The 14,613-nt window shown below is 26.9% G+C and overlaps 2 protein-coding genes across 5 annotated transcripts in view; one reads left to right on the top strand and one right to left on the bottom strand.

Moving 5' to 3' along the window:
- LOC114119047 (dystrophin, isoforms A/C/F/G/H) overlaps nucleotides 1-7,968 on the bottom strand; it is a 54,625-nt gene extending 46,657 nt beyond the window's left edge. For all 3 annotated transcript variants that reach the window (XM_050201140.1, XM_050201139.1, XM_050201141.1), the window contains exons 1-22: nucleotides 7,670-7,968; nucleotides 6,618-6,679; nucleotides 6,455-6,547; nucleotides 6,318-6,395; nucleotides 6,103-6,195; nucleotides 5,879-5,968; nucleotides 5,620-5,815; nucleotides 5,440-5,552; nucleotides 5,168-5,365; nucleotides 4,915-5,096; nucleotides 4,607-4,848; nucleotides 3,820-4,058; nucleotides 3,577-3,753; nucleotides 2,611-2,727; nucleotides 2,314-2,536; nucleotides 2,023-2,234; nucleotides 1,817-1,953; nucleotides 1,380-1,747; nucleotides 1,180-1,304; nucleotides 717-908; nucleotides 445-607; nucleotides 270-389 (exon numbers count right to left, since the gene is read on the bottom strand). In XM_050201140.1, the coding sequence (XP_050057097.1) occupies nucleotides 270-389; nucleotides 445-607; nucleotides 717-908; nucleotides 1,180-1,304; nucleotides 1,380-1,747; nucleotides 1,817-1,953; nucleotides 2,023-2,234; nucleotides 2,314-2,536; nucleotides 2,611-2,727; nucleotides 3,577-3,753; nucleotides 3,820-4,058; nucleotides 4,607-4,848; nucleotides 4,915-5,096; nucleotides 5,168-5,365; nucleotides 5,440-5,552; nucleotides 5,620-5,815; nucleotides 5,879-5,968; nucleotides 6,103-6,195; nucleotides 6,318-6,395; nucleotides 6,455-6,547; nucleotides 6,618-6,679; nucleotides 7,670-7,697 (3,448 nt within the window). In that variant the 5' untranslated portion in view covers nucleotides 7,698-7,968. The remainder of the gene's footprint in view (nucleotides 1-269; nucleotides 390-444; nucleotides 608-716; nucleotides 909-1,179; nucleotides 1,305-1,379; nucleotides 1,748-1,816; nucleotides 1,954-2,022; nucleotides 2,235-2,313; nucleotides 2,537-2,610; nucleotides 2,728-3,576; nucleotides 3,754-3,819; nucleotides 4,059-4,606; nucleotides 4,849-4,914; nucleotides 5,097-5,167; nucleotides 5,366-5,439; nucleotides 5,553-5,619; nucleotides 5,816-5,878; nucleotides 5,969-6,102; nucleotides 6,196-6,317; nucleotides 6,396-6,454; nucleotides 6,548-6,617; nucleotides 6,680-7,669) is intronic.
- Nucleotides 7,969-8,053: 85 nt separating this feature from the next.
- Nucleotides 8,054-14,172, top strand: LOC114119048 (zinc finger protein 431-like). Of its 2 annotated transcripts, XM_027980502.2 has the most exons (10): nucleotides 8,054-8,877; nucleotides 8,997-9,237; nucleotides 9,828-10,009; nucleotides 10,072-10,340; nucleotides 10,400-10,594; nucleotides 10,669-10,968; nucleotides 11,728-12,041; nucleotides 12,100-12,415; nucleotides 12,484-12,760; nucleotides 13,307-14,172. In XM_027980502.2, the coding sequence occupies exons 3-10, from the start codon at nucleotides 9,859-9,861 to the stop codon at nucleotides 13,750-13,752; spliced, it is 2,268 nt and encodes a 755-aa protein (XP_027836303.1). In that variant the 5' UTR covers nucleotides 8,054-8,877; nucleotides 8,997-9,237; nucleotides 9,828-9,858; the 3' UTR covers nucleotides 13,753-14,172. The 2 variants fall into 2 exon arrangements, with proteins under 2 accessions (XP_027836303.1, XP_027836301.1); XM_027980500.2 differs by lacking the exon at nucleotides 8,997-9,237.
- The last annotated feature ends 441 nt before the right edge of the window (nucleotides 14,173-14,613 follow it).

The following is a 14,613-nucleotide window of genomic DNA, read 5'->3' as shown; positions in this document are numbered from 1 at the left end:
TTATAAGTAACTTTCATGTTAATAACTATATGACTAATTTTTAATAATAAATATAAGTACTTTTTCTTTTTTTAACAGGCATAATATAAATTTAATTTTAACAAATTAAGTCTATAGAAATTAATGAATAAACTACTCCTAATTAATGTTTTATCTAAGAAACTTTAAAATTAAATTTATAAAGGGGTTGAAAATAGATTTCCGTTTTAATAGGAAAGGTTGAGAAACACTATTCCATGGATCAATAACAAAAGCAATAAATAATTTACCTTTAAACTCAGAGTGAAGTTGTACATCTTGTTGTAAACGGTTTTTTATCAACTGCACACCATCAAGCACTTTATTCCACTTTAAAACTAACATTTTTACATCATCATCTTCACTGAGTTCTGTACAAAATAATTATTAAGTAAATCAATAAAAGTAAATATTACAAATACTTACCAAGTTTTTCTAACTTTGGTTTTTTTTCCAAAAGTTTGTCATGTAGAGTATGATATTTATTCTTTAATTTTATAAGTTCACCAGCTGAACCTACAGGATCCTTCTCTCGATATGAATGACTTTTTTCAACTTCAGACACACATTTTTTTACATCAGTAAAATCCTGAAGCAATAATAGTAATTAATAATTTATAATGAATTCCGATTATAGAATTTGAGATAAACTGAAATTATAAATAAAAAATGGAATTCTGTATCTATACTTTAATTACTTTTTCTATTGTTTTTAATCCTTCGATGGCAATATCTTCTTTAAATTTTACAATTGTATTTAACTTTTCTTTAATAGACTCTAATTTCTGATTCATATCCAGCTTAAATTTTGGATCCACAGATGACTCAAATATATTTATCATATCACCATGCAGTTTCTCGTATAATTGAGAAACAGAATCACAGACATCCTATACATAAATTATTTATTTATACAATAACATTATAAAATATTAATTCACAATATGTTTAAGTTATTTTATTGTCATGTGATCTGTTGAGCCCACTCTACTAGAAGTGATGTCCACACACATAAAAAATTATCTTCTTAAAGAAATAGTAGTATGCTAGATACATTCTATTCCTCCAAAACTAATAAGAAATTGATTATCTTTATCAAAGACTAAAAAATAGTTGTTTCGATAAATATTTAAATAAAAAAATAATAGATAATTGTCATACATTTATCATTTTTAAATCTGGTTGATCACTTTGAGAATTATAATAATTGAATAGATCTTCACTTTGTTCCATTAGATCTTCTAATGTTCTAAAATTAGATTCTAATTCTAGGACTAAAATCAAATCTAAAAATTAACATGGTTCATTTAGTAATTAATAAAAATTGAAGAATTACAAAAACTTAATAGTTAATATAACACCTTTTTGTAACTTTAAAATGCGTTCATCTAACAAAACTGGAATATCACTCCATCTTGTATTTAAATCTTGAAGGTCTTCAGTCAATCTTTCTGCAGCTACTTCACTATTTATCTTTTCTAAAATGTCTTGCCCGAGTGTATTTACCATTTCTAAAGTATCACGGCGGTCATTTATCGACTTCTGCATTTCTTTTAATTGTTCTAATTGATTTGTCAAAACATTTGAATAATTCATTAGAACCGGTTCACCTAATAATACTCCTTCCAATTTATTAATCCAGCCAGTAAGCTCTTCTTTTGATTCTTTAAACTTTGTGTTAGAATTAGTTTCTTGTGATAATTTTGCTTGTATTTCATAAGTAGAAAATCTAAAAAAAAAATTTATTTACTAGAAAATATTTAAGATTTTTTTTTCTTTTATTAAATTTAATACATACTTTTCATTTAAAGTATTCCAACTAGATAAACATTTTTCAACTTCATTTCTTATAGAGTCATTGGAATCCAACAGTTTACTATGTGTATGTAGATTAGTAATACGATCTTCAAGAGATTTTAATGATTTTAACTTTACCTATAAGCAAATGATTTAATTACAAATGTTATAAATTCATCATTGTTGAATTTTAATGCTTTTACTAACCTTTATTTGTTCAAATGTACAATTTCCACTATCTAGCCATTTAGCATAACCGTCAAATATTAATTTTAAATTGTTCATTTCTTTTGATGTCTGTTTTTTTTCAAGGTTATATTTTATTTTACTTTTGAATGTAATTAAAGCAGTTTCCAAATCACTAAATTCGGCACACAATGTATTATAGTGATCAAGTTTAGGAAATGGAGTATTATTACCTAAGAAAAATAACAATAGATGTTTATCAAGCAATGTGAATTTACATAACTAAAATAAAATTAATATAATGAACCTTACTTTCACTAGATGTAATAAATTTACTAGCAAAATCTAACTGAGATTTTTGACTGTCAATTTCAGACATAATATCTTCATACAAAGCTGCTTGCTCTTCAACTTCTAAAGGTTCATCGAGCAATTTTTTGGTCCTCTTTAACCAATTACTCAAGTTTGATGTAGCATTATCATATTCATCTTCTTGAAATGATCCACCTTTCCTTCTACGCTTCCAACCAAGTTCCTTAAAATATATATTATATTATACGAGATAAGTGAAAAAAAAATGGTAAGTACAAAAAAAATAAAAATGCATACCTCAGTATCCGATAAATTTAAACTACCATCAAATGAACTGTCTTCCAAAAGTTTTTCATCTGATTTTTCTAAATTTGAATTGCTTATTAAATCAAATTCAAAACCAGCATCTAATATCTAAAATTAAATTACAAATAGTTCCAGTAAAAATAATAATTAAGATTTATAAAGTACTTAAAATTTCAGGGGTGGTTTCCGAAGGCAAAATTTATATCTTTGGTACATTATAAAGGTTAAAAGTAAGAAGTTTCTAGCAATTTTTAAAAGCAACAGGAAAACCCACAAAAATATAAATGGAAAACAGTAATTTTTATGCAAAACTGATTTTTTTATAAAGTTGCAACTCAAAAACAAATCACTATATGTATAATTGAGTTAATGGCACAATGAGGTACTAATAAATAATAATAAAAAATATTATCCTAGTATCCAAATTAAGGGAATTTGTCAAAATTCTAAAAATTTGAAGTAATAATGGTTGTTGAAAACCCATAAAAATGTTTGTATTTATATCCAAGGTTAAAAATGCAACACTAAGTTTTCCCTCAAATAGCTATAGAGAAAACTAGAAGCGTCATTATAAGAAAAAATTTTATGAGCGTCTGCATTTTAATTTTTACGAAATCATGTAGGTAACGATAAACCTACAGTACAGCAGAGCATTACCAACTTTACCACTCTTTTTTGAACTTAATGTTCTACAAATTTACAAAAAAAGATGTACTTAAGATATTACATTATTAAATATACATAAAATATGAATATATTTTTAGATAATTTATAACCAATAATTTTTTTTAAAGTAAAAATTTTCTAAAAATTATATATTGTTTTATTATTATTGTATACTTTACTGTATATTATCATTTTACATTATTAGCACAGAAAGAAGGATTATAATTTTTCTCCAATTTCTGTCCCTATAATAAATTACTAATTTATTTGTAATTAATTAAATAAACATACTCTTTGAGCTTGTATTTCAATAATTTGCACTAAAGCATCACATCTGTCTTGTAGAGTTTCTATTTTTTCTGAATAAGGACAATCATCAGTATACAAAAATTCTTCTTCCAAATTCTGAATTTTAGTTTGAAGATGATTAATATTTTTTTGTTGACTTGACATTTGGTGGCGTAATGTCTATAATTCAGAATATAATTTATTATTTCAATAAACTTTTTATTTTTAGGTAGTCAAGTATTTTACTTGTAATTGTTTGATTCTATCTAAAATTTCTGCCACTTCAGTAACATGTTTGGATTCCATATGTTTAAGATTTATTTCTTTTGAATCAAACCATGATTGTAACCATGATAGTTGTTCCGTAATACGACTACACTTCATTAATAATGTCTGTAACTTAACACCATATTCTTCAGCCCACTTACAAATATGAGCCCAGCGTTCACCCAAGGCAGATAATTCATCTTCCATTTGTACATGTACTATTAAATAATATATTATTTTTTAAAAATTAAAAATTAAAATATGTTCTTAACTTCTAACAATAAATAATTTCAACATTCAATCCAAAAATAAGTAAGTCAATAGCATTAGGTTTTTAACTTTTTGACAGCAATGATATATAAATATATATTTTAAAAGTTCACCAATAATTTTCACAATTATAAAGTTATTAATGTTATAAACTAATGTATTAATTTATAATTATAATATACTAGAAGTATTCTAACATTTTCATCCCACAGAAACTATGTGTCTTCACAACAATATTTTAATGGCTCCCCTTACATTAACTCCTGCATCTTAGTTTAAATACATCTATAATATCCATTTTTTTAAGATGTATTTTTACATCATTATTCTGATATTTATATATACTTTTAAATTTTTCATTTTTAATCTAATCTTTGAGTAGAATCTGGGTATTATAAATTTGCTTCAAAATTGAGGTGATATTAGTCATAGACTAAATATCTAAATTAATCTATATACAAAAAAAATTAATAACAAATAGCTCAAAAATACTTACCAGAGTCGGGGAATGCATTTTCATCTATGACTACTACAAGATTAGATAATGAATCAACTGATAGCTGCTGTTTCCTTAAATCAGCTCTAAGTGCAGAATGTTCTTCAAGCTGTGAACGTAAGCAGTCAACATCCATTTTAGCAGATTGTGACAAATGTGATATACGGTCTTCAGTTTGTGTTAACCACAAACGTAATTCATCTAATTGTTTTTGCTGGATTCCCATTAAAGATTCATGTATTCTAAACATGAAAAATAGTAACAGTGAAATAAATTACCTTTTGTAAATAAAGATAAATTCCACATACTTAGTTTGCCTTTCCATAGCAGTAATTCTTAATTTTTCCCACCGCGAATTTAACAATTTCATTTGAATACGAACTTCTTGTTCTTCTTCTTCAGTTAAACCGCCATCAGCTAACATTCTAGCTCCTTCTTCTAATATTGATCCAACTCCTTCTTGATGATGTGACAATTCAATAAGAAAATTCTTCAAGCAAAAATTTAAAATCAATAATTTATTTATTTTATCTTTAATGTCTAAGCAATAAATTGATTTACTTCATGCATATGAAATATTTCCCTAACACCCTCCAAATCTTCAGGTGTTTTTTCTGATTGGTGTAAACGATCTTCAGCTTCTAGTAACCATGTTAAAACTTCTTCCAATGCAGTTTGATAACCACCAAGTTCAACTGATATATTTGTTAACATACTTAATGGTCTTTCATCAGATTTTTTGAATTTATCTTCTTCGTACTTATAAATAATTTTTATTTTATTGGCATATTAAAAAAAAAAAAAAAAAAAAAAAAATTATTTTTAATTCTTACTTGTGTATCAGTTTTTAAAGCTCCTATTTCATCTGAGTATTGAGATAATCTTTGAAACAAGCACATAACGTACATCATAACAGATTTTTTGTCTGGTATAGATGTATTAACATCTAAATAAATGAAACAAAAGAATAATAAATTATATAAATACTAAATATTTAATCATAAATAAAGTACCTTCAGGATCTAATAAACGTTCAATATTTAAATGTTGATGAGCAGCAAAAAATACATTTTCAAGTCTAGCATTTGGATGTTGTTTTAGAACAGAATCATAATCTAAAAGATCAGGTCTGAACTTGTGTATTAATGCATTAAATGCTAACCCATCTGACCAACTTGTAGTAAAATTTTTAATGTCAACACCATAACCCTGAAAGTAAAAGCATGATTTAAAATTATTTCCCAGAATAAAATATTTAATTAAAATTCTTACTTCTGTATTTTTACGACACCATGCTAACAGTGTCTTTTCTAAATTTGTTTGCTGTGATTCAGACATTAGTTCTTTCAAATGACAATCAACCTAATAATTTACATTTAAATGATTAATAAATCAATATTTACATTTTAAACTATATTTTATCGCCATATAAATTAAATATTCATTATTATTTAATAATAAAAATAAACATAATAAATGCTAAATGCTAAATTTACCTGCCAATGCAATATAATACTCCATACTAATCCTAATATTAGTTTTGGACTACCATCAACTATATCATTACTACTTATATTCACCAGTTTTACCTGAAAATTAATAATGGTATCAATATTCACAAAAAAAAAAATGTTGGAAATTGTATGTTACCTATATCATTAAACCATTTTATTCGTAAATAGGAAAAATGTTTTTTTTTATATATACTTACATTATTTTGTTCCAATATTTGTAAAGCTTTATTTACATTATTCAGGTGATGAACTCTCATACATCCTTTTTCTGGTTTCTACAAACAAAATACATAAAATAAAATATTAAATAAACACCCAAAACACAATTACTTACAATTTGAAAGCCAGTTAGAATTTCTAACAAATAAAGTAATTTAGTGCCATTTTGTAAATCCAAAAATAAGTCAGATATGATTTCATGGTTTTCCTATAACCAAATGTTTTTAAAGATAAGTATTATTGTTTAAAAGATTATCAATATAAATAAAGTAACTCACTTTTGACAATTGTGAATTTATCCACTTGGTAAATGTTTTCTTTTGAACATCTTCACGTTCATCTATATTATAAAGCAGATATTCATTAAAATAGTAACTAGATAATCTTAAATTTGACAAATACAATCACACATTAACAAGATAACATTAGTATACAAAACACACCTACATTTTTTAAATCAACAAATAATACAATAGAATTTATAAGTATACAATTCACAAATCTAAATGAAACTAAATTAATTATCGCTTGAAAATTCCAATATTAAGTAATATTAATTTTTGTAATTAAATATTAAATTTTTAATAAAATACAGTACTACATATAAATCAGTTGACACAAAAAATCAAAACACATACTTACAAAGTATAAATTAAATGTTCTTACCTATTAATCATTAAAGATATAGGCAGTCAAACATTTTTAGCTTATCAAGTTTATTTGGCTAAACACCTAAATAATCTAATAGTTATGAACATAGCGTCAAGTATTCAATGTTAAATACATATATATTTTTAAACAATTATACCTACAACCATGATTTAAATAATCTTATCTAAAATACCTATCTTAAATAATGTTCACAATCATTATGTTACAAGAAATTTTAAAATGATTTATCAATAATGATATTAATAATGATTTTTCAAATTATTCTATTTAAACAATAAACAAAACTAAGCATATGAACAATTGACAATTACAAACATACAAATATTTTTATGATTCTGGTATAACCCCGGTATACCTATTACAAATTACAGTATTCATTATTCACAAATAGACTTAAGTTTATCATATTTCTCAAAAATACAAAATCGTGTATCACACATCTTATAGACAATCAACAATAATGTAAATTGTTTAAAACTGTAATACTTAATGATAAAGTATAAAAAAAAAGTTGAGCTATTCTCCTGAAACCAAATAAGTCTATACATAGACAAAATAATACTCTCGAGTCGGACCCTAAGATCGAGGAACCAACCGCTAGAGACAATGATGACACGTTTGTCAAGAAAAAGTGGTGTAAGCCAACCGACGTACGTACCGACGAGTATGTTGTCCATCGTAGCCATAATATCACGGGAAGACGACACGAAAAGTCTTTACGACCGGATTCGCAATAGAAAAATAGCAACAGGTGTCTGCGCCGTGTCACATCTCAGACGCGGGGATTAGCCGAGAAAAATACACGGCAGCACGCCGAGATACGCTAGCTGACAGCGGAGTCTAGACGATTAGACGGCTACGGGCGCGGTAAGTATAAAAAGCTCCGTCGTCATCACAACGATCGGATAATAAATCTCAGGTAAATTATACGATTGTAACTGTGTAATCTGGTGTCTCAACTCTTGGATGGATTGACCCGAATCACGGCGTTGCTTGTTTATCAATCGTTCAGTCGTGATTATAATACTGCTCTGTATCTGTATGTCGTCGGAAAAAACAAGTCTCAGACATTGTCGACTGTCATGTTTTGTACGCTAGATGCCTTTAGTAGTATATACAATTCCTCCGCCCGTTCCATCAACCACAAAACCCCCCTCTTGATCCCGCCGATCATATACTTTAATAATAATAATTATTATTATTTTTATTATGTATATCACCTACGTCGTTCCATATTATTACAATATTTGGTATTTACAGTACTGAATAATTCTGTAATTGTTATTAGTCGATACTTTATTATCATCTACGTGTGTCGTTTTATAATTAAAAATACACTTATACAAAATAAAAAATATAAATTTATATTTAAATGTAAATTCATATGCAATACAAGTTTTTTTCTTATATCGTAGAAATACTACCAGAAGACCCCTTCGACGCGACCAAATCGAATTAAATTCTCGTCGATGTCCTCACATTTCGAAGACATTTCTTGCGTTGTCGTGTATTTTTCGTCAGTGTAATAGCACAATTGTATTATTATTATCTATTTTTTCCGGTTATACGCTTGATTTTCAAACCGGTGTATTTGTCACGAACACCTGTACTTCACACGACATTCGCTAGTCTTGATTTTCCGAACTGTTTCCTCAGCCGTTCATATCCTCCGATCGTGGCACACCCGCGATCCACCTTTACTACAAACGATGTCGGATTGCCGAGCACAGCAGCTCACAGAAGTTGGATCACCGCCGAACATTTGGGTAAAAAGATGTGGCGCTACGGTTGTACATACACCAGACGACCAATAAGTGTCCATCTCCTGATCACTGTTTTTGGTCTATCGCACTATCGCCGCTGTTGGTGAGTAAAATCAATCTGCCATGTTTCTCTCATCCATCCATTTGCACCATAATAATAATGCCAAGATGCCTTGGTATATACAATTTACCTGATGTTCTCACTTTGCCTTTATGACCCAGTATCCAGTGGCTATGAGATGATTAAATAAATAGCCAGTGTGCAAAACAATATGAACTCTGTGATAGATTATCCCTGTAATTGATGTATTCTGATCGTGCTGGTGGACATGTGTGTTGTTATTTATATACCTGAATATCAACAAAAAAAGGATAGCTACCAAATAGTCACTAGGTGTTTAGATGCATGCATGTTTCAGACATATACAATGTATGGAACTAGTTAGAAGAAATGTAGCAACTAGTAAGTACTCAGAGTGCAACAAAATTATGTTGGCATCAATATTTGTAGATCCACTATTTTGATTGTATATAATTGATTGTCAAATTTGATGTAAATGAATTTTGAACAATAGGTACTTCAATAATTTAATAGTGTTAGTTTGTAATTGTTCTGATAAATGGTAATTCATTTTTATTTTTATAAACTTAACACCATGATCAATATAATCAATTAAACTCCCATTGTAAATTCAAATTTAAGTATGAAAAGTTTAGGAATTAATAAGTTTACTAATACCTTGATATATACTTTAATTTAATCATATTAAACTTATATGTTGCAGTTCTAAAATAAATTATGATCTTATATTTATTGAAATTTTACAAGTTTATTATTATAAACTAAACTTAATAATTTTAATGTAGATATCTAGTACCTATATTTTTTTGTAAATTATTTTATGTGAAACCTTTATTTATATATTTAGAATCAACAGAACCAATTAGAATTTTATGAAAGTAAATTTTTAAATAATATAATTTTAATAAATGTTATTATAGCAAACAAATCTATCGAAAGAAATTCCATTATCTCAATTTTATGTTTATTAGGTAACTGTTACCATTATATTAAATACCAATTATGGACAATGATATATTGGATGAGAGATCAAGAGAATTTTTAGAAACTGCAGATCAATATATTACTGAACATGGTCATCAACATGTATCTGAAGAAAATAATAAACAACTTGTTAGTAACCAACATAATTTACCAGAAGAATTCCGTATCGGTAAGATTTTTCCATAAACTTAAAATGATAACATCTAAGAAACTTAATATGTATAATTTAAGATGAGAATGGAGAATTATCTCATCACACAACTGGATATTATGATGCAAATGATATATTATCTGGTGATGGATCTACAGCTCTCACTGAAGATGACCACCGATTAGCCAGTGAACTAGCTGCTGAGCTTGCTCAACAAAACAAATCTCTTGGTGATGGTAGCCATCATGACACCCATCTTATGACCAGTTATCTATATAGTGCTGACTTTGATTTAAACACGAATAATAAACATTCATCACAAACTTCAAATCATATAAATAATCAACAAGTATTATACATACATATATTTTACATTTACATTTATTTATTTAAATGTTTTTTATACAGATTATTAGTCCAGAAAATTTAATAGAAGTTGAAACTTCAGAGTCTGATTACCATGCGGAAATACAAAATAATTTACCACATAAAAAACGTTTTCGTAAAAGAGAATCTGCCCCGGCTCCAATGAGAAGTATTCATTCAAAATGTTACAAATGTAAACAGTGTGGTGAACAGTTTAATTCTCAATCTGCAGTTACTGTAATTAATTTTGTTGATAATTATTTAGTTAAATAATAAATATGTACATTTATTTAACTAAACTTTATTTGTAGGCACATAAAACAGTACATGCTCCTAAAAAAGTTAGTGGTCGAATGCCATTCTTATGTGAGATCTGTGATAAACATTTTACACATCAAATAAAGTTTTTTGAACATCTAAAATTTCATTATGAGCCACAACAAAGTAAAGTAATTGTAGTCACTACTGACTCTGGTACTTCACCACATCATGTAAATTATCAAAATCATAATATTCAAGAATCAACAGATAATAATGAAAATCAATATATTGAAGAAACTATTGAAGACCAACCAGAACTTCATGATCTTCCTCCACTTCAAAGTTATAGAGTAAGGTCATTTATATATTCCTATATTTAAACATAATCGGTTTGAAGTAAATACATGTTAATTGGAAATTTATTGTGTTTGGTATACACTATTACATGCATTAATGAGTAGGTACACTCATTCCTTGATTTATTTTAAAATGTATTTAATTAAAGTATGACCAGAAGTCGCTTTCAAAATCTACTAACTCTGATCACAATACATTACAAAAAATATTTACAATTTCCTGGGTATAATAACATTGTATATTTGTATGTGATTAAATGTTTATTGTTTTTAGATAGGTAGCTGATAAAAAATTAAATAATTTATTTTCTATATTTTTTTGGAATAAAATTACCTTTATTGGTTTTATGATTTTACACTATCTACTTAGTGTAAAACTTATAGCTCAACATTGAAAACTAGATTAATATTTATTATGTAATTTCCTACTACAAAACTTTATTTTTATTTTAGAGATTCGCTTGTAATGGAAAAGTAAACTTAAAGAGTAAAAACTCACTATAACATAATAATATAGTAACTGATTACCCAAAGTTAAATATATAAAAGTATTTTGTTTTAAAGCAAAAACTTAATGCTTATCATTAGTTAAATAACTTTTAAAGATCATTGTAAGATATGCTAATTGAAAATTAGAAAAAAAATTTTCAACATTTCAATATTTGTTTCAAGCAAACAACCTATTGTATAAAAATACACTTATAATAATAATAATAAACCATACTATAATAGTCATATACATTTCATTTTTAGTTAACAGAAGAAGAGAGCATGGAGGACGATAAACATTGCATATTTTCATCTGATGGATCTATATTAGCTGCACAACTCCAGCAACCATTTCCTTCATGTCACATATGCGGTAGAAGTTTTCGACGTTTAAAAGCACTAGAAATGCATATGGCTTCTGTACATCCACAACCGGCAACTGTTGTTACTGTTAAGCAGGACTGTTTAGAAGAATTTTCTGATCCAGAAGATTTAATGGAAGGCATTCGCCATATGGTACCTGGTGTAGCTGATACCGAATCAGAAACTGATGAAAAGCAGCCAATACAAGATCAAATGTAATAAAATTAATAATTATTAATATAAATTTTATATAAACTTTTATTTGTTATATAGTTGGGAGTACAATGGTGAAAGTATTACAAATCATGAAGATACCATGATTAAACCAAAAGAAGAAAATAATTGTTTGTTGAATGGAAATGGTGATAATGGTGAAAATAGTCGAGCGGAACATACTTGGGAAGACGATACAGATGAATTGGAACAAATAATGAAAAAAAATATTTCAAAGAATCTTGTATGCACTCAGTGTAAAAGAAAGTTCAATCATCGTAATTCTCTACTATATCATTTAAGATCACATTCTGGTAAACGACCACATAGCTGTAAACTATGTCCTAAGAGTTTCTTCTCCAGCAGTGCTCTTAAAGTATTTATTTCTTGTATAATATAAATATAAAATACTTTATTGAAATAAAACTGCTGATTATAATTTAGGTACATAATCGGTTGCACACTGGAGATAAGCCATTCGAATGTGAGTGGTGTGGACGAAATTTTCGACAGTGGGGTGACCTCAAGTATCATATTGCTTCATTGCACTCTGAATCTAAACAATTTCAATGTGAATTTTGTGGTAAAGACTTTGCTCGTAAATACTCATTGATTGTCCATCGTCGAATACATACTGGAGAAAAAAACTATGTATGTGAATTTTGTAAAAAAACTTTTCGAGCATCATCGTATTTACAAAATCATCGTCGTATTCACACAGGTATATGATATATTTTTGATTTTAACGTATAAATACTTATTGTATATTCTAGTTCAGCCTACATTTTAATAATTTCTTTATGGCCCCAAAAATTTAAAACTATTTATATTTCAAAGCAATGGTACCCTCAGAAAAGGTTTCTTGAAAATTCTTTCACACAATTCCATGAGTCTCACTTCTATAAATCTGAAAAAATTATCAACTTCTAACATATGCAAAAATAACACACGTGTTCTAATTATTTCTCCAACTTTTTACCAAATATTTTGACTTGAAATATATTAAATACAATGTTTATTGCAACCCAATCATTTATTAATTTTTTCAATAACTAAAGTGATCAGTACGTGCTCCTACTCAAGCTTTTTATCTAGTCTTATGTTTTTTGTATTTAAATATTAGAACGATTACTTGAATTTTTAAAAATGATTTAGATTAACTATAGTGCAATATTTAAAAACTTGAACAAATTTAAACACAATTGGAATCTAACATAATTTAATATTTTAAATTAATACATCATTTTTATTTTATATTTTTTATTAGGTGAAAAACCATATAAGTGTGAAACTTGTGGTAAAGCATTCAGAGTACGTTCAGACATGCGTCGACATACTGTTGTACATAGGAAAGATGTTGTAAATTCTGTTCAAATTAATAGTTATGCAGGTCAAGTGAGTGGGATTGTCACATCTTCAGAAATGAGTATTCATCTAACTAAATTGGAAGTGAATAAAGATAAGCTAACAACGGAATCTGATGTAGATGTTAAATTCCATGAAAATTTTTCCCATGATTCAAATCAAATATTAACTGCAGATGAAGTTAGTACACCTCTCAATCTCAATTTACGAGCTCAAGATAATGGTGACAATGATGAATCTACTAATTTTGAACAGTTTAATGGGCGTCAAGAAATAATTGATCGGGAAACAAATACTTTATATGTTTGGATTCCATCCAATACAGAGCAATTATTACAAAGTGAATGATTTTGGTAAACTTAGACTTATGTAAATTTGGTCAACTTATCTAAAGATTTATAACTTGTAATATTTCGCTGGATTTTCATAAAAATGGCTTGCATAAAGTTATCAAGAACTAAAAAAAAGAAACATACTCTGCAATAAAAAAACCTTAAGAGTTGTTTTGGGCTGTTACTACGTGTGATATTATAAAATTATTTTGATACTTCATTTAAATTACGATATCGTGTTTGATTACTTTCTATTTGAACATTAATATCAATTAAGAAAACGTTAACAAGGTAAATTATTCAAACTGATTGAACTATCTGACCCGGATACCATTATAAAAGGATAAACTTTTGGGTCAAAAAAATGTATTATGATGTGTAATATAATTAACACAATTTGTTGAATATTTATTATAAATTGAATTATTGTACTCTATTACTAACAAGTATTTAATTCCACAACTATTTTTAAACATCTTAAATGACTATTACGTGATGCACATTTTTATGAAAAAATGTATGCACTACTACAATATTGACAAAACTTGGCTAATATTCTAATAATAATAATTTATCCAAAACTAATGTTCCTTAAATAAATTTACTGTTTGTTTTTTATATATATATATATATTATTTATGTATACATATTACATATAATATGAGAAGTTTAAAAATGTTTAAAAAATAAATATCTTACCTGATAAAATAATAAATATATTTAGATAAATAAATTAACTTAAAACCCTACCTATATTTTTGAAAAATTTCTCAAGTATAATTACCTATTTTAAACCAAAAAATCATATTAAGAGAATGATAAATAGTGAATCATTTAAGTTGGAAATTCTTAGTTTAAAAACTAGTTACATGGCAGG

Source organism: Aphis gossypii, chromosome 2 (assembly GCF_020184175.1).
Source record: "Aphis gossypii isolate Hap1 chromosome 2, ASM2018417v2, whole genome shotgun sequence".
Lineage (NCBI taxonomy): Eukaryota > Metazoa > Arthropoda > Insecta > Hemiptera > Aphididae > Aphis > Aphis gossypii.
The sequence above is the reverse complement of the archived record's forward strand: the minus strand, read 5'-3'. Positions and strand labels throughout refer to the sequence as shown.